General features: G+C 38.8%; 1 protein-coding gene across 3 annotated transcripts in view; it reads right to left on the bottom strand.

Moving 5' to 3' along the window:
• The window catches only part of LOC122976236, a 38,531-nt gene extending 15,841 nt beyond the window's left edge, over positions 1-22,690 (bottom strand). Inside the window, exons 1-7 of one of the 3 annotated variants that reach the window (XR_006400872.1) lie at positions 22,302-22,688; positions 21,938-22,042; positions 21,455-21,585; positions 21,165-21,326; positions 20,618-20,844; positions 19,983-20,145; positions 19,436-19,524 (exon numbers count right to left, since the gene is read on the bottom strand). Coding sequence is in view for 2 of the 3 variants with exons in the window: in XM_044344607.1 (XP_044200542.1) it covers positions 19,425-19,524; positions 20,618-20,844; positions 21,165-21,326; positions 21,455-21,585; positions 21,938-22,042; positions 22,302-22,368 (792 nt within the window). In the remaining variant the exon portion in view is untranslated. Of the gene's footprint in view, positions 1-18,686; positions 19,525-19,982; positions 20,146-20,617; positions 20,845-21,164; positions 21,327-21,454; positions 21,586-21,937; positions 22,043-22,301 lie in introns of those variants that run through there. The other 2 variants (XM_044344607.1, XM_044344606.1) reach the window with 2 other exon arrangements.
• Between the last annotated feature and the right edge of the window lie 657 nt (positions 22,691-23,347).

Here is a 23,347-nt window from a genome sequence, read left to right as displayed (position 1 = left end):
ATATATTTACAAAGGTGAATTGTCATTGTCCCACAGGTGCTGTATCTTTTCATAGCTTGGGTTCTGTGCAGTACCTTCTGTTATGTCTCTCTAGAGGTCCACACTTGCTCTACGTGTCATTTTGTATATTACACGCCATAAAATAATACTTAATAACACATTTTACGGTATATTGAATTTTACACAGTATACAAAAAATGCCTTTTGTTGTACTGTTCTATATGAAGTGACCCCTATATATATATATATATATATATATATATACATATATACATATATATATATATATATATATATATATATATACATATATATATATATATATATATATATACATATATATATATATATATTTACTTCTTATTTTAGTTTAGATGACGCCTTGTGCTATTTATTTTATGTTTCTTCTCCTTGTTTGCTCATCTTTGGGCAGCCAATAACATTTTAAGGTCACTCTTATCCGATGTAGCACTAATAGTTGGCTCTATAATTTACCTTATATTACAAACAGACACCAACATCACTAGATAAGTGCCATCCAGAGCCAGCTCTATACAGCTTGGTCTCGGGCAGAAAAGCCACTAAACCCAAAACAGGCTGTGGGAATAATAGATAGGACTGTCAATCTGGGAGGTATTTGTATTTGGATTAATTCATAGATCCCTTTGTATTACTGAAAGGATGTTATTCCGTTCCTTTAAAGACACATTTCACCATACTATCTATGTTTGCACTTTAAGTGTGGGGCATTTTGTAAATCAAGATGAGAGTCAATGGCCTTCATGCAGGAAGCTTTATACGAACAAATGCCCTCTTGTTTTTGTTTGTATTCAAGACTTGTTTTTATTTTGTTAGTACCCACTGATTTCTGTGATTCACCAATGTTTTCTTATTTTTGCTCATTTCGACATTTTACAAGTTTCGAGATAGGAAAAAAAACACATCTTGTTTTCAAAGTCCACAAATCTTTTGACCAACACAAGTAAACATACGTTTTAAATTTGAGGAACATAAAAAAATGCATGAAAATCATATAATCAAATTTAGATTATTATATGTTTTAGAATAATTATAATGATAACAAAGTAACAGAAAAAACCTGCAGGCTACCACAGGTAGAAAAAAAGTTATATGTATAAATTAATTTTAAGGCGTTTATAAAGTAGATCTTCATCATGAATATGCAAAATGTACCTTCAGCAAATGGTGTGTCGGTAAATGCATGCTGGTGGGGGCTTGAGTCCCTGATGTGCCTAGCAGTGGATCACTGTCTGTGTTGGGGGCCTCAGAAACTAATGCACCAGGAGCGGCATCACTATACTATATGTTCTCTAAAACACTGCTAAACAAACCATTTGCAAAAAATCTCTCAGGCTGGCTCCTGGCTCATTCACTGGCCAGCTACTTGGCTGAAGGTCTGTGCAGGTTAATCTCCTTGGCCAAAGGTTAGCCAATGAACGATGTGTCTCCATGAGGGAATGACCACAGTTTGTGACTGGTAGCACATGGCGGCAAATCAGCAATTTGTGTTAGCCACTTAGAATTTAGCATTTATCTTTGTCACGTTGCTGTCAATCTTCACTACAACATAATGCAATAATACGTCTTGATCAGCCATTGTCACTGTCGTTAGCTCATTACCATTTATAAACAGTCCTGTTGCTACTAGTGCAGCAGCTGTATTGGTCTCCATTTCTGAAGTAGCTGATTGATGCCACTCATCCCAGCACATTATTACAGAAGTGTGTGCTGCCCTATCCTCTGTGGAAAGGGGAAATATCAAAATACACTTAAGTGTTCCTTCGGAGAGGTAAACCCACAAGAGGTATGAGACCAAAGCCGCACCTCAGTGGTTGTTTGGCTTGTTTTTTCGCTGCTATCCCTGCTTGCCTCTGAACACAGATGGAGATTCATCTGTTGCCTGTTCCCTCTTGACTCGTTTTCCTGTTCTATTCCCATCTTCTTGCTTCTCTCCCCCCCTCTCTCAAGAGCCTGTCTGCCAGCAGAAGCCCTGTACCTCACCGTGCGCTTATCAGACAGTTTATCCTTTTCCTGTGGGCGCCGTCCTCCATCTGTAGCTGTGACAGCCAATCGCCATGCTGAGGGTCCATTCCAAGCCGTGATTTAGACACCCAGCCTTGCCAGCACTGCTCTATCAATTCCCCCTTTCCCATCTCGAGTGAATTTCTCACACGCAAGGAGCTTCGTCCTTACGTTTTGATATTCCCTCGCGCACACAAGGTTTAACACATGCACAAAAAACAGGCACAATTATTCGTCCTTTGCCTTGCTAACATTTTTTCATACCTTTACACACATACGTTTACACTATATGTCAACAACATCCTGTACCGGACAGGAAAAATTATATAAAGTATTAAACACAAAGTGATGGAATGATAGGACTAATGACTAATGAATAGGCCCTGTGTTTACATCCCTCAGTGCTTAGGCTCGTTCCCTTAATAGCATGGCTACAGTTGTATCGCTCAGCACTTGCAAACATCCACGAGAGGTATCTTCGTTAATATTTTACTCAGTAGAGATAGTAAATAACAAGTAAGGCATTTCCAGAGAACAAGAGCAAACAAAACATAGAAAGAGAGAGGAAGGAAGGAGAGAGACGAAGGCTGTCTCTAGGGTGTCAGCCACAATTGCTTTCTCATTTTTAAATTGTCAGGTCGGCTTTATCTGTTTTATCACCAATGGAGCTCCAAACGTATCAAAAGGCTAAGGCAGCTTGACAGAGCAAATATGGCTATTACAAATTTCGATGGGGCAGCAAAAGGAGACTTAAGAAAAATGCCTGCTATGCATCAGCTCTTTCCCCTGCTCCTCACAGGAAAAAAACAAAAAGAAACCAAAACAGAAAATAAACAAAAGAGAAGTTCTAATCCCAGCTACACCAGTTTCCTCGAAACCATGCTAAATGGTGTTTGTTCAGCAAGGTATACAGAAAAAAGAAAGAGAACAACATCCCACTCCAAGCTCGCAAAATCCTCGAAAACTGAATTTAAAGTGTGTGCTCCCTGTGACAAACAAATAGACATAAATAAATAAAGTAACATCGAGCCAAGGTTGAAGTGCACCTCCCATCCCAGCACAGCAGGTGAGTGAGAGATAAGCATTTGTGCAAAGTCGGCCGGGTCTAGTCAAGCGGCTGCTACTCCTGGTTCATTTGCAGTTGCCAGCGATGTGTTAAATGGCCATCTGTGATGGGGTGAGAGCCCCTGTAATGACTTCCTGTCTGGGAAGGAAGACTGGCATGTAGGGAGGGCTGAAACACACAATCCGTTTGAAAACATGAAAGGTGCAGTTGGGAGTGGAAAATCAGTAGATGTCCGTGCTTTTTTATGTGATAAATGTCTGGTTTGTGTAGCCTCTTTGAAGAAACAGTTGACAGGAGTTCTCAGAGTGAATTGTTGGGGGTGGGTGGAGGGCTGATAAAAGAAAGCATTCATTTCTGTGATATTCCACCCAAAAATCTCCATAATAGCAAGACAGATGTATTTGATATTATGTTCCTACAGGCCAAAAACCTTCCATGTAACTGCTGGTACTGCACAACGTTTTGGACAATTCTTTGTTAAGTTTAAGTTACTTTACTAAACAAATTCAGTTTTTCTGAATACACATCAGGTTTTATCTGCTCATACTTAAAACAGAATCATGAACAATTAAGGCAAACAAATTATGTTGTAAACCTCCAAAATGAAATGATGTGAAAAACTTTGATGAATGTCTTTAAAACAACAAAGCCCAAAAAACTGACACTATTTTGAAAGATATTGTTACTATGGCTGTTTAATTTATACATTTACGACTACTTAATATGGCCTTATATGGCTGTAATACCAGAGTTACTAATTCCTATCAATACAGACAGCTGCTGACGGCACTGAAAAAACACTTAGCCATAATTATTCCACATTTTAATGAAGATATGACTGTGTTTTGCCAGGTACACCTTGATCAGAATATCATACGCATGCCTCTCATCCAAGTCTATAATTACATACTGCCTACAAATGAGTGTGGGAGATACTGTGCAGTTCCAAATATCTGCAACAACATCAGTAACAGGCAAGGATACAGTGGTCCTAAAGGAGATTATAGTATGATTAAGGTTATGTTGTTTAATGTTTTTAGAGTGTGGCCATTTCCATCTTTGTGTTTGGAAAGTTTCTCTGTGCTCATCAAACATCTGAGTTTAAAGGTGGGCCTAGCTGCATAATCACAGCTAGTTTGGAAGCTAATTGTGGTCCAGTATGCAACTTTTACAACTGTGATATGAAAACTTGAAGCATCCAGTGCACATACACTGATGACTTTTTCAGTGAAGTAGCAGACATCTTGTGTCCAGCAGTTTAACTTTTGAAGTGAACAATATTTGCATATTCATATAGATTCTGGATTTTTTTTATGAGGGAGAAGTAGGTGATGTAATTTTAAGGATTTTAATAAGGTAACTGGACTTTTTTGTGAACAAACCATGTCAGACATATTATTATGCCAAGCAGAGTATTTTTATACATCTTACATGTCTTTAAGTTCGCTATTAGACAAGGCACACTCATTCACTGATAGAAGAAAATGTGATGAGATGTGAAAGGTAAATTGAGTTTAATTTAGCAAATTAGAGAAAAAGAACTGCTGAAAGGGAAAAGGGTAAAGGTTAATAGTTAAAATCACTAAATTAAGCTATTGAAGAAAAGCAAGCATTTTTTTAAATCACAAAAGTATGTCAAGTTTACAATCAAAATATTACATAGTTAAAAGTTTCCTTTACTTTCCACACTTTAATTGTAAATTAAAAAAAAAATAACAATGAATGAGGCTGAATGGAGAGGTAAACTATGCTTCAAGTGCCCAGGGGTGCAACCATCTAATTACCACTGCATGTGCCTCACAATAACACACACACATAGCAAACCGTAGTATCAATCATGTGTTTCAGTGGCTTTAACCAAACCATGCAATTGAGGAATCTCACCAAGGGTGACAAGCCACACCAACCACCCAGCTCTCAGCTCAACTGACAAGAGTAAAATAAAACTACAAAATGGTTAACACAACAAAAATTACCAGTTGGTTCAATAAAAAATTTACCACAGGAAACTAATGGCAACCCCAAAACAAGACCAGTGTAAAACAAAAGAATAAACTAAAGGGAAATTAATGAAGCAAAACAAATAGGCTAAAGTAAAACTGAAATAAATCAAGGCACAGGGGGGCTAAACCACGGAAACACAATTAAGTAAAACAAAAGGGCTGAGACAAAAGGGCTGAGCAGGAGGAGACCTACAGTACAAGAAAACAAGTCAGTAAGTAAGTAAACTTTATTTATATCACACTTTTCAAAACAGCAGTTCCAAAGTGCTTCACAGTTGATAATAAAAATGCATAACAGTACACAGCATGAAAACAGCAAGTAAAAAATACAATTTATAAAATGGAAACACTCAACAATAAAAGCAATATAAACAAAACAAAATTAACAGACAAATAAAACCAATATGTATTGCAGAGCAGCAAACCTATAAAAATGCCAGCCAATACAATTGGGTTTTTTAAAGTAAGTTTTTTAAAATGTGGTATAGACTTCGCTGACCTGACAGTGAGGGGGAGGTGATTCTATGGTGTAGTCCCCCTTTGTTTTGAGCTTGAACTGTGGGACACTTAACAACAATTGGTCAGAAGATCCGAGTAACCTTGGTGCAGAGTATTAGGTTATAAGTTCAGAAATATAAGAAGGTGTCATGCCATGGAGGGCTTTCAATGTGATCAGGATCTTGAACTGAATTCTGAAGCGTACAGGAAGCCAATGTAAGTGGGCCAGAATGGGGGTAATATGCTTTCTTTGTTAAGTGTTTGTCAAATGCCTGGCTGCCATGTTCTGAACCAGTTGAAGTCAAGTAATTGCAGACTCGCTAAAATGAGAAAATATAATTTGCTCTATGACATTCTTAGGCAATGTTGAACTGATTTTGGCAATATTTCTGAATTGTAAAAAACAATACTGAACCAATTTCTTAAAAATTCAGATTTTAATCAAACACAACACCAAGATTTCTAGCAGATGGTTTTACATTCCCTGCTAAATGCCTGAGGACTAATACTCTTTAAAAACTTGGTCTGGGCCAATGACTAAGATTTCTGTTTTGTCCGTATTCAGCTGTAAAAATTTCAGTGACATCCAAACTTTGACAGCAGTGAGGCAACAGTTTAGAATATCTAGATTTTTTAGCTCATCAGATTTAAATGACCCAGAGAGCTGGGTGTCATCTGCATAACAGCAGTAGGCAACAATCTTAAACTTATGAATAATATGAGCAAGGGGGAGCATATACAAGCTGAAAAAAATGGGACCAAGGATTGAACCTTGTGGGACCCCACATTACATAAGAGCCAATGATGAGACAAAATCATCAATAGCCACACTGAAAGATGTGAGATATATCTTACAGATATATCTGTAAGATATGAGGAAAACCATCTGAGGCCGACCCAATGCTTTAGTCTATCTAGCAGGATGGTATGATCAATAGTGTCAAAGGTGGCAGACAAGTCAAACAATACTAAAATTTAGTGATGACCTGAATCTGCATTTATAAGCATATCATCAGTGACTTTCAGCAGAGCAGTTTCAGTGCTATACAGCTGGCAAAAACCAGATTGAAATGGGTCAAGAACGTCATTAGCTTCCACTATTTCCAGTAGTTTTTTTAGCAACAGCCTTTTCAACGATTTTTGAAACAAAGGGTCATTTAGAGATTGGTCTGTAATTATGAGGGAGTGTTGGATCAAGGCCAGGTTTCTTTAAAAGGAGCTGAATACAGATTTGTTTGAAATAGTCTGGGAACAAACCAGAGGACAGAGACTCATTTACAATAGAGAGAAGACAGGAGGCAATGACTTCTAATACCCCTTTGAAAAATCTGGGGGGTAGAGCGTCAAGGCCACAGGAGGATAAGTGCATGTGTGACACAATATCAAGCAAATTATTCAGAAACATAGGGGTAAATTCACTCAACAATGTAGGGGAGGTGTCTGGAGAAGTTATACATGAGGTAGGTTATAGAGGCTTTGATACCCTTAACCTTCTCAACAAAACAAGCTAAGAACTTATCACAATCGTCAACAGAGGAGGCCGAAACAGTTGAAGGGGCAGGGTTTAAAAGTCAATCAATGAGAAGATACTATTGGGTTTAGGGGGACGATAAATAACAATACATCAGACAGGGGTATCACAATTGACTTTGAACATTCTCACTTCAAAGCTAAAAGCTAGGAGGTTTCTCCACTGAGATGAGGCAACAGCTCAAATGTTTTTAAGAGCCACAGCAAGGCCACCTCCATGACCAGTGAGTCTGGGGGAAAAAGCGTAGACTGCAAAGCAGCTAGCTGCTCTTACAGCTTAGTCTGTCGCTAGAGAAGGTAATTGATGAGGCTTTCAATGGATGAAAGTTCAAGCTTAATGCTGGAGATCTCTGCAGCGGTCTCCATCATTGTCCTTTTGTGGTCACAACACGACCGGGTGGGTTCCTCAAGCCCAATGTTTTTGGCCTGGAGACAGCGAACCAGCTAACATCAGGCAGCTAGCAGCAGCTCCAGTGAATAAAAGACAATCCGAAGGGAATAAAATGCAGATCATGTGAAGGGAGAAAAATCCAGGAACATTCAACAAGTAAAGTAAGTAAAATCCACTTAAAAACTAATGAAATTGTAATACTGGTCTTGTTAAAACAATAAAACAAGCAGAGACAGCAGCAAAGTGGCAGTCGAGAAGTACCTTGTGTCTATAGTGAAGTCAGGGTAGTGAAGTCAATAAAAGTTAAACTTTGTATGGGTATGATAAACTAGCAAGGCTCAGGACAATTCATTCTATTGTATTTTTTTTAAAATTCTCATCTTAAATTACCAAATCTTTTTTTTTTTTTTTTTGCTGTACTGACATCTGCACCAAAACAAATTCATTGTAGTCATGTACTAAATGAATAAAGTTGGATTATCAGTAAAATGTAACTAATAAATAAGTCGTAAATGTACCCCATAAGTAAATGTTAATTAATATTGTAGCTGGTTAAGATTTTAACTTCAATCCCAAACGTAATTCGAACTATTTTACACATAGTTGTGTAGTTTCTTCTGAAACAATGCATCATATTTTATAAACTTATCATATGTTGTGTATGTAACATCTTCATCTGCAAAGTTACTATCTGTCAGATAAATGTAGTAGAGTGAAAATTACAATATTTTATAGTAAAATATCATAAAATAGCACAAGAATACCCCAAAGTTTTACTGGCACACTAGCTGAGTAACTGTACTTTCACTGTACAATGAAAGAGTTCAGTGATGTCAAAACAGATCATTTCACTGGAGGATTGCGCTGCCTTCATGTCCTTCTATCATGAAATAAACAAAACACTGTCCATATGTAAGTACTCTGTCTTGTACTTATGTTATGCTATATAATATATAGTTCCCATCATACAGAACCACTTATATGTAATTGAATTCACATGTGACGTATCACATTTGTCATGAACAAACACAGCAGCCGCTCAACTGTATTGCTATTTGTGTGTCCATTCCAGCTAAACTCTGAAATGCGGAAGGTCTCCCATTAGAGGGCATTTGCTGCAGCATAATTGCCCATAATCATCTTTTCACCCAGCCTGGTGTGTAATTTTATAGCATGACAGCTCTCTACTTTTGTGTTCTACTTTCAGCACCATCAGCACTTCTGTGTTCAGGTTCTGTGGCAATAATTTAGCTTTCACTCCAGATCTTTCACATGGAGTGTGGAAATCAGTAGAGTCAGTGTTATGTGATGGGCATGAGTGGAGGATGTGTATGTGGGTGTTGTAAGGTGAAAAACAAGGCATAAAGATGAACTAAAACAACATAACCAAACCAGAACAAGGGGTGCCTATAGGGAGGAGCAGAGAGTAATTAGACCGCAGTAACAACACAGGAACACACTGGGTGCCACAGGTGTTCCAGTTCACGCTAATCAGTTACCTTCAGAACAAGCAGAGATACAGGTCAACACCGGATCAAACCCAAGAAGAAACTAGGGGTCGTCACACCCATCAGTGTGACTCATGATCTAAGTTTAAAATACTATGACTGAGAGAGATGGAAAGCACAAGTAGACTACAAGTGTGTTGTTCCTGGAGTCTGTAGTGCACTACTAAGTTATTTGCAAACCTATTTATCACTTTGTACTTGTTGAGAATTGACAAGAAAGCCTTTTGACCATTTTTAGAATTGATATAGCTTTGGGCTGCAAACCTGCTTATGTGTTGAGTGAACCCTAACTGAAGTAGGCTAGGGCAAAAACTGCTGATTTTTGTGCTCAGAACTTTTGAAAGTTTTGCTTTGCCATTCTCAAACAATATAAACTTTGTCAAAATAAGGTGTGTGTATTCTCAACATGCATCTTGCTGTGCAGCCAAGGTAGTGGGAAGAATCTTCTGACTGCCTGGCTGGATGGAGATTATTGCCTTGGAAAGAGGCAAAGAGGACAGGCACTGGCCGCGAGCGCTTTCCACTCAGCCATGAAAACAGCAGTGCTGTCCCTGCTGCTCGGCTGTGCCGGAGTCTGCCACCAAATCAGACTGTACTAATGACACCATGACCCTGGGACAGGGCCCCTTGGGGCTGATCAGCAGCTTGTCTCTACCATTTTAAGACCCCACCACCCACCATTATACTGTCCATCTCTGTTGCCTTTCACTCACTCACTCACACACATACACATCACATCCACAGCACAGTGAACCCAAGGTGCTCACCTGTCTAGCTGCCTCTATTAGAGCAATGTTCTGGGTAATATACTGCATTTCAGGGGGGAATTTTGATGTGTTAAGCTATGTGATATGTTTTTCATGTCTTCTATGATGTTTTTTATTTATAGCCAATGTTTATCTAAAAAGCACTTTCCGAATTTTTTTTCTATTTAAAATAAGATAAAAAGATATATGACTTAATTTAAAAGAATAATTAAGCAACCACCACTCTGGCTAAATCTTATGAGACAATGTGACATGTCAGTTTGCACTTTCCATGATGTATTGAAGTCAATGGGAACACAAACCAACTTCTTTACTTGCAAGCCAGCTAGATTAGCGAGATTGCAAGATCACGTTGTCAGACTTCAAGCTATGTACTTGTGGCCAAGCCCCCAGGAAGTGCGCCAGGCTTGGAAGCCAATTTGACATAGTGGCCAAACTGCGTAATTACAACTTCCAGATCCAAAAGGGGTCCAAAAAGCATTTTTCCTCACACAATCATGGGAAAAGGAGTGGCTGTAAAACAGTGAATATATTTTTTTAAGCGTCACAACCCCCATGAAATGACCCATATGGGACCCACAGAGCATGTTCAGTATGCATGCATCTGGGTAATATCTTTACAGTGGGAAGTAGCTTTTGTGGCTTCATGCGCCACTGAGCAACTGTCATGATTCAAAATGTGTCATCAGAAATCTAAAGGTGACATCACCAATTAGGCCATAATCAGGATATTTTTCAGGCCATCTCAGTTTACCATCATACACTTGCAAGGATTGATTGTGTGTTGATGAGTGCCAGCCACATTCAAAACTCACTGTCTTGCCAGTACTCAAATTTTCTCCTCCCTCCTCTTTACTCTGTCAGTTGCTAAATGATTTACGAGAGCGCCACGAGTGAGCTAGCAAAGTCACAATACATATTGTTGTCAAACAAACTTACAACAAGCGCATCAAACCTCCACAGGAACAAGTGCTAGAATTGCACCCCTCCAAAACAATTAGATTGGCTATTATGACACTTTTACATTTTCAAGCCCTGATACCTCAGTGGACCCCTGCAGCTCCTACAAATAACATATATGAAACTATTTTGTATATGTCAATTACAAGTGTCACCCAGATAATGTTTGTCTTCAGTGTATCAGACAAAATGTTTATATTGTGCCTATTTGCAAATAAGCCCTGTCACAATTATTCAGTGTTATTATTATAGCCATATGTGGCTAGTAGGCTTAAGTTTAGGCCATGTTCAGACCGACTTTAGCTCTAGCTGTGTAAAAGAAACTTTCTGGTTGGCATTATGTTTACCACAAAACGTTATTACCGATGCAAAAAAGATGCATATGAATTTAGTTTGTTGAGGATTGGTACGTTAATGCCGCCATGTTTGTTGATGCCTTTGCGACTCTTTGCTGATAAAGGTCAACAGAAAACCAGCAAATCCTTTAATTCATTTATGTGACTGTTTTGAATGTGCCATGGTGCATTTGCATTCTCATCTTATTTTGGCTCTGGGCACAAAACAAATGCTCCTTGCTGACCAGTGTTGGATATAAATAAACAAACATAATAAAATATGAATAACAATAATAATTGTATGCGCCGAATAAAAACAGAAAACTTGGGACAACTGTTGTCACTGTTTTGCATTGGGACATTCTGCATTATAGGTCTGTCATCATCATGAAACTGGGCCCCCAAGGCCACCTTGGGAGAGAGAAGGTAAGGGAGGAAGAAAGACGGCAAAAAAGCACAAGAAGAAGAAATGTATTGACAGCCATGCCCAACTGGCAAAGCCAAAAAACAGAAGCACCTTGTAAAAATATCTGGCTTGTAATTAATAACTTCACGCATATTTAACTTCCTTTTTATTCATGAGCACCTGCTTCCATTGACCTGAGGGGCACACAGAATCAACCTGCATTTTGAACATTTGCAGTTGAGAGACTGGATTCGAGAGCCACACATTTTAGAGTAATCTAAAATAGCTTGACATGGTCAGTTTTGACAGTACCATTACGTGGTCATTTATTCTCTCAGAAACACATTCTGCCGAATGATTCTGACACTTTGTCAGTAGCATTTTAATGTGCTTAGTGTCCAAGTCACATAAATATCACAGTCCTTTGACAAGTAAAGTGAATCCACCTTAAATATCATGCAAGTTAAAACAGAAACTTAATTTTCATGAGGTAGATGGAACAGATGGAGTGACATGATGACCCTTTTTGGGGTAATAAACAAACGTAATTACTTAATTCCTTCAGCAAAATCTCACTGTAATTCATAGACAAAAGTGCAGACCACAGGTTCAAATAAGACTTGTGACCTTTGATACATGTAATTCCTCATGGTCCACTATCTTTTCTGCCTCTTTCCTCTGTGCAGAGTCTTAAAAAGAAGAAATGCCAGAAAAACAATTTAAAACACAGTGGTCTCTTTAAAAAAACTTCACATCTGACCCAAACTACAGGATGCACGGTACGGCACATGACTTCCTTCGGTTTGGTATGCTCCCTGACCCAAACAATTACTATCAAAATAGTTTGATAATCCACTTATTCCAGCATGCGGAACAATAATTCTAGCACTTGAATTCCACCTGGAACATTTTGGCAGTGCGCCACTTAACTGTAGCATGCTCATGGATGTATAATAAGACCTTATAATAATCTTATAATAGCGGGTAGCATGCTACCATGCATGTAGCCAAGTTAGCCTGGTTACTCTGGTTACTCTGGTTATCCATGTGACAATGAATGGGATGTTTTATCCATGCCATGCACAGTTTGACACCAAAGACTCAAGCAACAATGAAAGAAAAACTGATATACTGGTAAAAAAAAAAAAAGGTTTGGTTTAAGTGTTCTGTTGTGCAGTGAAGTGCAGTTGATGGAGAGGCCTCTGATTACAATTGCAGGTGAATTTTCAAATTTGGACCATATACTACAATCCCAGAAAATTATTGTTTTAATGAGAAGTATAAAGTCAAGACATTGTTGATTCTACAGTAACTTAATTAAATGTTGACCTTTCACAGCCCAACAACCTGGGTCCCAACTCCGGCTCTCAGTACCTACAGTACATTAGTAGTAGTAGTTGAGTATGTAGTGTGGTCACACATAGAAAGTGACAAAATGTCAGAATACAGTACATAAAACTGTGTTTCTGCTCAATTTCAGAGGCCAAGAATGAACTTTTATTTATTGGTTTCTTGTACATTATTTCGAATGTAGTAGGAAAAGAAAAAATCTGCTTCTATACACTCTGTGCACTGCCTGTTGGCACCAAGGTCCTATCAGAGTTGAACTTAACTTTATGGCACTTACTCATGTTGTTCTCTCCTGACTAGATCCTTGCTTGTGTTGTATTAACTCTCATATGTACATGGCTTAACATAAAACCATCTGCTAAATGAAATTGTAACTTTGTAAAATTGTAGTATAGGACTGAGCTCCTCTCTCATCCTCCCCCTCTCCATCTGTACACATTCATGTACCATTAATGCATGTTACTAACTTGGCATCCTCCCTGTAGTTTTGTGCTTTCTTGTCTCGTAAGAGACCTGCTGTCCCCATAGTCCAACTTGATGCCCACCGCTGCTATTATATTAGTCATTTTTTGCCCACTGCTACTGCTATTATTATTAGTCATATTTCTATTATTGTTATTATTGTTGTTATTGTTGTTGTCATGCTTTTCTGTGTCTCTCTCTCCCCCCTCTCCCTTTCCCTCTTTCTCCCTCAACCCAACCAGTCAAGGCAGATGGCCACCCACTTAGAGCCCGATTCTGCTCAAGGTTTCTTTCCGTTACAGAGTTTTTCTTTGCTGCTGTCACAAAGTGCTTGCTCATGGGGGAATGTTGGGTCTCTCTCTGTAAATTAAAGAGTGTGGTCTAGACCTGCTCTATGTGAAAAGTGCCCTGAGATAACTTCTGTTGTGATTTGGTGCTATATAAATAAAACTGACTTGACTTGACTGGAGTACAGCAATACTGCCTTAAAGATATTTTTATAGCAGGAAAGGCACAGGTGTAACTAATAACATTAATAATGGCTGCATTCCATTAAGGTGTTTCAGTAAGCAAAGCAAGTGAGTCAGCATGGACAACATAGCCCTGAACATCTAAATAGAATGCAGCCATGGCTCACTTGATTAATTTCACCTGTGCTTGTCCTATTTGACATGTCAAAATGTCCGCCGTGACAAAGGCATATTGACTAATTTAGACCTAGGAAAATGCTTATGAATGCTTGTAGGACCAGGGTTCAGACTCTCTCACACTATTGGGCGTAAATTGTTTCAACCATTAATTTTTTGTTGCACCTCACAAAACCATCCTTTGTAAATTCTACAGCCCTGCTGGTTTAAACCTTTTTAGACAGCAATGAATGTTCACCAAATCCAACTGAATACTCCAAAGGCATTGGCTGGGGATATTTGAATTTAATACTTTTCCAAAGTGATAATTGTACTGGGAGCTACTAGGTCACAGATGGAAAGAAATTCAAGCCAAAATATGATTACTTATAAGTGTGCAGTATATCTAAGTGGTCATTTGGGAAAAAAAAAATAACAGGAAAAACTAGCCCACCGCTCTGCTATTTTAAACCAAAGACACTGGTTATCCTCTAGAAGGAGCCTACTATTGTATAACACTATTCAACTTAAAAAATATAAGACTGTAAATGGTATCTCCAGTAAAGCAGCAGCAAGCTTTGTCCTTGCTGTTCTTAGCAGAGTCCTTGGTACCTACTGAGGTCTTTTGGATCTATCATTGTAATTCTAGCTACATGGCATCAAAGTGCTCTTTCACTTCGTTTCAGTTCTGTTTGGCCAAGCTGCAGCGACATATGTTTGAATGTCAGTACAGATGTCTATGAGGAGAATTTAGCTATGTAAGACTATTCAAGTCATGTACAAACATTCAGTCACTATGTTCACTCACTCTGAGTCCCTTCTGTAACTCCTTGGGACTCAGTAGTGCTGGTTTTCTATCTTCACAGCTTGTTAATTACAGTTAATTACACTCACCTGGCATCCCAGGTGTAAATCAGCCCCTTATTAGATGGCTGAAGATGAATGAAAAGCAGCACAGCTCTGCGTCCTGAGGACCAGAATTAAAAACCACCGAAGTAAAACTCACTTTCTAAAGAGAGGGAATTGGTGAGTCCTCTGGAACACAATCCATCTGTGATGTCCAGGGCATTGTGGGAGTTATTTTAGGATGAAGTGGCGTAGCTTACTTTTTTTGGTACTTCCAATTTCCTTCACTGTGCCTCATCTACTTCTATAGCTTGTGGTTTCCTACATTTTTTTCAGCTGCTTAAGAATACATTCAAAGTTACTTGTTGTGTTCCAATTCAGTTGCTGTCTCCATCAAAGTGCACATTTCATGACTGAAAATCGAAAAAATAAAAGGCGTGTTTCATTCCTCCAAATCCATCCATCACATCTGAATTTGGAGGACATGATAGCTGTTTTCTTTGGAACCCTCGGTATCAGTACCATGCGACCATGTCATATTTATAACTAGTTACAGAAAAATTGTGGTTTGGGTTAAAATTACAATTGTGGTCATGGGTAAAAGAAAGAGTTGACTGTCGGTAGGAAACGGAAAAATGGTCTCCTTTGTCAAAGTCCAATATCATTAACCCTACAGCCACTAAAGGGCTTTGTTGACTGTAAGCATATGTCATCTTGAGACATTTGCTAAAATGACTGATGTTGTTAGTCTCTATAAACTGGACCACTGAAAAAGCCATGACAGTGGAAGACAAGTTTAAACTTCACAGTTTGTCGTTAGCAGTGTGGATATGTTGTTCATCATGACATAACATCACATCTGTTACAAATAAATGGATGTTTATGGGTACTTGCAATTAAAAGAGTATTCCCCAAGTATAGCATCATACTTCTATACATTATCAGAATCAAGAGTGTTTTTGGGAGGAGACGACACAGGTTCGGCCTACTAAATCCTCCCAAGGTAATACCTTCGTAGGCTGCATCCTGCCTGACATGGAACATGTCTGTGATGTTGTGCTTTGGTTTGAATATTCAAGCCAAAACCAATAGCAACAGCAAAAATGGAGCAACAGCTCCTCCCATCTCATCAACTAATATGCCTTGTGGCTGCATTATATTGTTAAATAACTCTACCTCTTCAAAGATTAATTTTTCAATGTTGTGAAACACTGGCAAAAATAGTCTAGAGAGCACAAGCTGTGCTTTGATTTTTAAGGGACTGACACTGAAAAATTATGATTTGTTGGTAGCAGCAATATCTCTATGTCATAACTCATCCTTGTTTAACCAGATATCTAGAAAAGTACAAAAGACAATGTGCTATAGAGAGTATAATGGGTAGAGAAGAGTGTTTTAGGACAGAAACACATAGCCCTGCATCACTGATGTAATATGGACATACATGCTGAGAACATGGCTCAATAAATTACCCTGTTTAAAGTCAGCTTTTAAATGCCATCTTCTTGTATCTTCCAAACATTTCTATATAAAGGATTAACAAATAGACATACATAAGGTTTCACAGCCTCTTCTATTAAGAATCTGTGCCAGTACAGAGAATGATTCTTTGGTTACATTTGGCATAGTACAAAACTGCATCACTAGCTATGGTGTTACTTGGGAGACAATGACCAAGTCCAAGAGTGAAGTATTCTTACATTCTCTCCTGTGTTAACCTCTGGTGAAATTATGTATTGGGAACATAAACTATTGCTGATCTTGGATAAGTTAAATGGAGCATTGTTTGGGGTGTTTATAGTCTTGAGGTAAAATACAGAATATACTGCTCTATGAATGGGAAACAGCTACGCAGAGAGGCAAACAAACAGGGAGGTCTGTCTTTGTAGCTGGTAGCTCTCTGATCTTGGCGCTGTGGTGAAGGCAACCTTGAAAAAAACATCCTAGGCACAGGGGAGCTTTAATGCATTGATATATTTTTTTTATCTTTGCAGCCATGTCATAATAAAGGCATTTTAACTTCTACACTACTTCAGTGTGCCTCAGACCTCTTTAAAGGGTTGTTTCTTCTACAGTGCAAAGATTAGTATGCTAGAGTGCTTACTACAAAACACTAACCCTTGTGCATTCAGTTCGGTTTCTGATTTTGCTAAGGACCTCTTGGTACCCTCTAAAGCAGCTCTGGGAATCCCCTGGATCCCACTTTGAAAACCATTTGCTTGGAGGACTAATCTCAGGTGAGAACCAGGCCATGCCTTTTCAGCATATGTGGAATAGCCTCAAGTTCTACTACTGAACACATTTCGACATTACCGTCATTAAATTTCTAGGATGTTGCTACATTGTGTCTCTAAGAGCAAGCTATGAAAGCTAATTTATTGTGACGGTTTAGACAAACACTCTGTGGTATTATTCCCTCTTTCATTATTATTTTTTTCTGTAATGAGAGGCAACAAAAGATAGAGTGAGACAGAGAGGAACAACAAAGACTCCAGAGGGATTTGATGTAGGCCAGCATATGTGGGCTCAAGTGTGGGAGTCTGAACCACCGTGAGCTCTCCAATTTAATCTCCAATTTACAGGTTACAAATTAACACCATATATCTATGTGAGTGGGTTGGCCATATTTACATATATTGAGTTGCCATAGGCTGTTTTATTAATATGATCAACTCCATCCAATACCCTGTTGATAAATATTTTATTAATCCTGATTTTTAAAAGGATTGTGTACAAACATTACTGCCAAATACTATCATAGGACATCCAAGTCCCCAAAGGATAATAGTGACATTATAGATGTCCCCTTATGAGTAAAAAAAAGTAATATTAGCGCAATTTCTTTAATCCTGACAGAGAAATTGCACTGCAGGAAGTCTGTTTGTCAGCCAACAGCTTCTCGCCCTATCAGCTTCCCATTCATTATCTTGAACCCTAAATAGCATTTAAAAAATATTTAATATTCACTCTACAGAGTGCCATGGCAACAGCTGTTCCTCCAGTGGAGACACTGACAGTGACACTGGGTAAGGGAGAAAGGTGCAATGTGGGCTCCACCTAGTGGTATACAAAGGTAACTTGAAGGGCAGAGCTTGCACACTGCCAGAACAGGCAAATAATCAATCCATTGATCAATTAATCCTATTATCTACTGCAATGGAACGTCTAAGTAGCAGCAGTCTCCAATCAAGGTACTTTGCTAACTCAAGTTGACAAATCAAATATCCAATCCTGCGAGTCAACGTCCACAGCCTACAAATCATCTTCAGACAAAAACTGAACTACAAAATTATCTAAAATAAGAATATTAAGTTATTGCCATTGTATTACAAAAAAACCAAAACAGTAGTGCTTCAATTCCCACTCATGAAAAGATCTTATGGTGATCTGTGTTTTTACTTTAATTCACTATGAGATGCCTGGAAAGAACTTGGATACAGCACTAAGACAAAAAAGATAAAGCAGCACATCTGCAGGAGTAGATGCTGCAGAAACTACAATTTTACAGCATCTGTAATATGCATATATTACAGATGCTGTAAAATTGTAGTTTCATGGTCACTGGTTTGATATTTACATTTAGTGTATGTCAAACAGCAACCATGAAATTTAACCGTTTACTTCAACTACATGACAATAAGAGCAACACATTAATACCTTAAATGTTGAATTTAAACATAAAATCTGCACAAGGGGGAGTTGCAGATGTGATGTCTGCTGTAAATGCTAGAGATGAAAGGGATTTTAAGTTCCTGTTTGGTGCATTACAACGGAAAAAACAAACAGCTGTTTGACATGTATGACTATTTACACTGTATATAGTCATACATGTCCCTGTATATTGAACAGGGACCAACAATATACTGAGGCCAAAACACACAACAGATCAACATGCTTCTCTGCAGTACAAAGTAACTTTATTTAAATTAGGTGTCTATTTTATCAAAATGTTTCAAGTTTTCAGGACGAACAACAGTGCAATCAGTGACACAGACAATACTCTATAAACAAGACATACATATGCAACATAACTACAGTCAAGACAGCAAAGGCCAGTTTCAAGTATTGTGAACAGTACATATACACACACACACACCCCCATATAAAACATAAAGGCCATTTCATACTTTTAACATTTCAATGGTCGATGCAAAGGTTCTTCTATACAAAGTTCTAAAAAATATACATTTTTATTATTTTGCTGCCCACACCAAGTGAACCCAACATTTCTCAGAATGTGAATGGTGCTCTAAAAAGAAACGTATTTTTGTAATAGACTATTACTGTAGGTAATATATGAACACAATGTTACATTATCCAGCCATGAATACACCCTGAGGTGAGCCAGGCAAAAAAATGTTACACTCCTCGTAACAAAACAATTGCCAGTTGGTGTAGTAATGCAATGTGATTAAGAGGTTTTATTGCATTTTCTACATTAACTGGCAGTTAGTTCATTTTGTTGCCACCCTGCCCTTTGGAAGAATACTGTAGTGGTTTTTCAAACTAACACTACCATGAAAATTGTTTTTTGGCCCACGACGACACACAGATGCTTCAGCTCATCTAAACAAGCCACCAAGCACCCTTCTCAGTAAGGATGTAGACAGCTGGTTTGGGAGTGTTTCTCTTATTACTTTGTGTCCATGGATTCATCAGCACATCCCATAATCCTCTGCAATTCCTGAATACAGGGCACAATTGACTGGCTGTGCAACTGAGCCATCTTCAACCTAGAGAGAGACAAACAGGAGAGTGATCAGTCAGAGAAGGTTTTAACAAGAAACTTACTAAATTCTACTAGAACTAACAATGCATCATTTAGGTTATCTAGAGATGATGAACTGATTACCAAAAGCTATGACTAAAAATACCGGGCATCAGTAAGGTGATAATAAACAAATGAATATGATAGCAACTAGGCTTCATGATAGCTCATCAAGAAGTTGGGTTATTTGCTACAAAGTTTACTACACCAACCACTTTAGCACATATGCAACTGTTTTTAAGGCTATACTCAGGATCTTACTTTAGCTGCTAAAATAATGAGAATGGCTGATAAGCATTATACACAAACATATTTTTATTCATCCCAGTGAAGAAAATGTAACAACTAGCAAGGCAAATACACCCAGCCAATTTCCTCAAGCACTGGTGGACCAACCAAGGGCTCAAAGGTAAGTGAACTTACATTTGACAGATGGCAAGACAGGACTCCAGTAGGATGTCCATGTTGCAATGCTTCAGCTGGATATTTAAGCAGACAACTGTTGCCAACACGTCAGCAAAAAACGTGGTAACCGATATTATATCTGGTATATCACGGCTTCAGGAGTTCTGAGATCTTACTTGCCCTAGATAGTGGTGAAAAATGCTTAACACAGTTTTAAGGTAATTCAAGCACAGCAAGGTTTGCATTAGCCTCATTTCCTCAGTACTTTGAGTTGACCTGTTTTGTTCAAGGATGAAGTTATTGTTCAGAAGGATGTGAGTAGCAGTCAGGAAACATCTTAAAAGTGCCACTAAAAAAAATGAAGTGATTGATTTATGTACAAAAACACGACCAAGTATCTGGTTCACTCTGATCTTTCAGTATGCATAAAGTCAAAACACTGAATTAAATTACACTATGCACTTATATTGCCAAAACATTTGGATTACTCGAACATGACGTTGTGCTTACACCAGCAATGACAAACTAAGGTGTTAACATGACAGTTTCCTTAATGCCTAGTATTACCTTGATCTGATTAGAATGCATATGTAATTAGTGCACACACTGACACACCAACTTTATGACTATGCCTTCATAAACTAAGGTGTTACCTTCTGAGCAGTTCGCGTCCTCTGTTTGGTTCAGGGCAGTAGTGCTGGAGAGCAGTGAGGCTGTGAGATGCCAGAATGCTGTAACACTGTTCTCGGAGGGCGTTATGGTTTGCTGTATCCCACTGCGGCAACTCGCTGGTGTAGCGCCACGCCATCAGTGTGTGCTCCAACACAGCGTCCCACTCTTTGTTCCTCAAAAGAACCTGGCCCCACTCCTGACATGAAACCTGAGGGGGAGGATAAGGAGGTGATGGATTAGGATGACACAGTAAAACATTTGGCTCACAGAGCCACACAGAGGTATCCTATGGAGCATTTTTTTATATATATATCTGTGACAAAGATTCCTTTTAAGAAGAAAAGAAAGCTCAATTAGAAAAGAGTACCAGGGGTGTGCTCAGAGAGCCAACAATCCCTTTACAAGTATAAATGAAACACTTTAGTGCTTTCCTGCAAATGAGAATTGAACTTTATAGTGAAATTAAATCTGCAGGTTTCCAAAAGTGTCATCATTTATACAAACAAGTTAGATATCACTGATACTCACTTTGAATGCCACAAGGTGAGGATATGCTTTTCTGTAGCAGTGAGCATCCCTGTTGGAGCCAAACCGTGAGTAGGGTATGGACCTGTAAACATTTGCCTTCTTTAATTGCAAGTCGTCCTGGAGATACTTCAGGTCGGAGGCCAGGATCCTGGGCTCTTGGCTCTGGGATACAATGAAACACACCACATTTGAGGTTACATTGTATGCCATGTACACTGAACATCTTGAGCATAAAAATTCACCTCAGATGGGAAACATTTTATCTTATTAATATGGTCACATGAAAATACCTGTTCAACTAAGATGAGGGATCTGATTAGCTGTACAAGTTGCTGTTTGGAGAGCGGGGTGTGGTGCTCGTCCATCTTCTCACACTGCTCCTCTATCCTCCCACTCCACACCCCATTGATGGATAAATCCACTGAAAAATAAAAAGGACATGATTAGGACAATAACAGACCACAGCAAACAGGGGGGAAACCAATTATTGATGGGAGTATTGCATTTACCTCAGAAATGTGTTTTTACCACTCTGAAGAATTTATTTTCATTGATGTAGACTGTCAGGTTGACTAATATTGAATGGTAGAGGAAACCGGATTGACAAGACACACTACAGTGAAAACCACCACTCCTGAGGCTCACAGCATTTTTACCCTCATGCAATGTTTCTTTTTGCATTTTGCTTCCTATTAAGTCTGCTCAACAAACCAGCTGTACATTTTTTGTAGGTTTTGCAGGTTGAATGACCATGGTTTCTATGTGGTACTTACAGGACTGCGCACGCTTGGTGTTTGAAGTAGTGTTTCTCCCTCTTGGAAGTGGAGACGGAGCCAGACGGGCACTTAGGATTTCTAGGTAGGACCTCCTCATACGAGCTGTAGGAAAGAAGAGGGAAAATTGTATGTCATTTACTTGTGTTTTCTGCAGAATTGTTTGCTCCAAGCACCCCAGGAGATGCATTTTAACTAAAATTGACACACGCCGCCAACAACAATAACTTAACGGCTAACCAACCGTTAACCCCCCTCAAACAACTGTTGTTAGCATGATAGCGAAGTGGCGCCTTCTTACAAAGAAAGTAAGTCACAGCAATTGTCGCAGCCAAAGTAGACAGTTGTCATGTTTCAGACTTACCTGCAATTTTGGGCTGTGGAGCTGGTATTTCCACCAAGGCACGTCGTGGCTGACACACAGCTGCCATTGTGACTAAACTAACCAGCTAATTTTATGGCGCTAACTCCTTGCTAGCGACGCTACTGTTAGCTGAACTTTAAACCCCACTGGGTGCACGACAATAACTTCTCCACGGTAGTAGGGAACTCGGCGTTCAGGAGCTTTTCTTCAAAACAACCACTGTAGTTTTCGTGCTCGTTTCTATCCACTAAAAAGACAAAATTGCTTGAAATAAAGTCAGCACAACAAAACGTCTCCGCTCTTGTGAAGCCTGCCGAAGCGGAGGTAGAGATAAAGTAACAACTTTTGTCTGCACAATGCTGATGAGGCGCGCGACACTAGTTGCCGCGCGGGCGTGGCTTGCTTGCATGGGTCCACCTGATTGGTAGACGTCACTGCCTACGTACAAACAGGCGCCCAATATGCAAACGAGGTGGCCGCTGTGCTTTGTGGCGAGCACAGAGAAGCGCTGTGGCCTGTGGCCTATAATCAAAACAATTGTGGAGTAAATTGTCACGATTTATTGTATCCACTCTCCCTTTTTATTACTTTGGAAGAAATGTTTTGTTTGGATTCACTGGATGTGTCAGGAATCTGTTGGCAGTTCTATTTGATTAATTTGCTTATTATATTGACCAAAATTTATATTCACAAATCCAAATTCTTAAGCAAAAAGCCAGTTTTCAGAGCTGACTGTTCATATTAAACAATACATTTCATAAGTATCAATATAGTATCAAAATATACAAACAAAAAAGCTGTTAAAATGTATAACCACTGTAAGCTTTACAAGATGTTTATTTAACTTTTTATTTCTTTTTTTATTACAACCTTTTGTCGCCCTGGCGTGTTTGTGATTATTGTCTCAAGCTGTATACACAAGGAGCTGTAAACTTGTTGTATACTTGTTGTTGAGGTGGCCACTGTGCGCCCCAACATCTCCTCTGCACAATAGGGAAATAATCACGGCATGGAGACACGAGCACGGCCACACACACTATACACTC

Source organism: Thunnus albacares, chromosome 24 (assembly GCF_914725855.1).
Source record: "Thunnus albacares chromosome 24, fThuAlb1.1, whole genome shotgun sequence".
In the NCBI taxonomy this organism is placed as follows: domain Eukaryota; kingdom Metazoa; phylum Chordata; class Actinopteri; order Scombriformes; family Scombridae; genus Thunnus; species Thunnus albacares.
The sequence above is the reverse complement of the archived record's forward strand: the minus strand, read 5'-3'. Positions and strand labels throughout refer to the sequence as shown.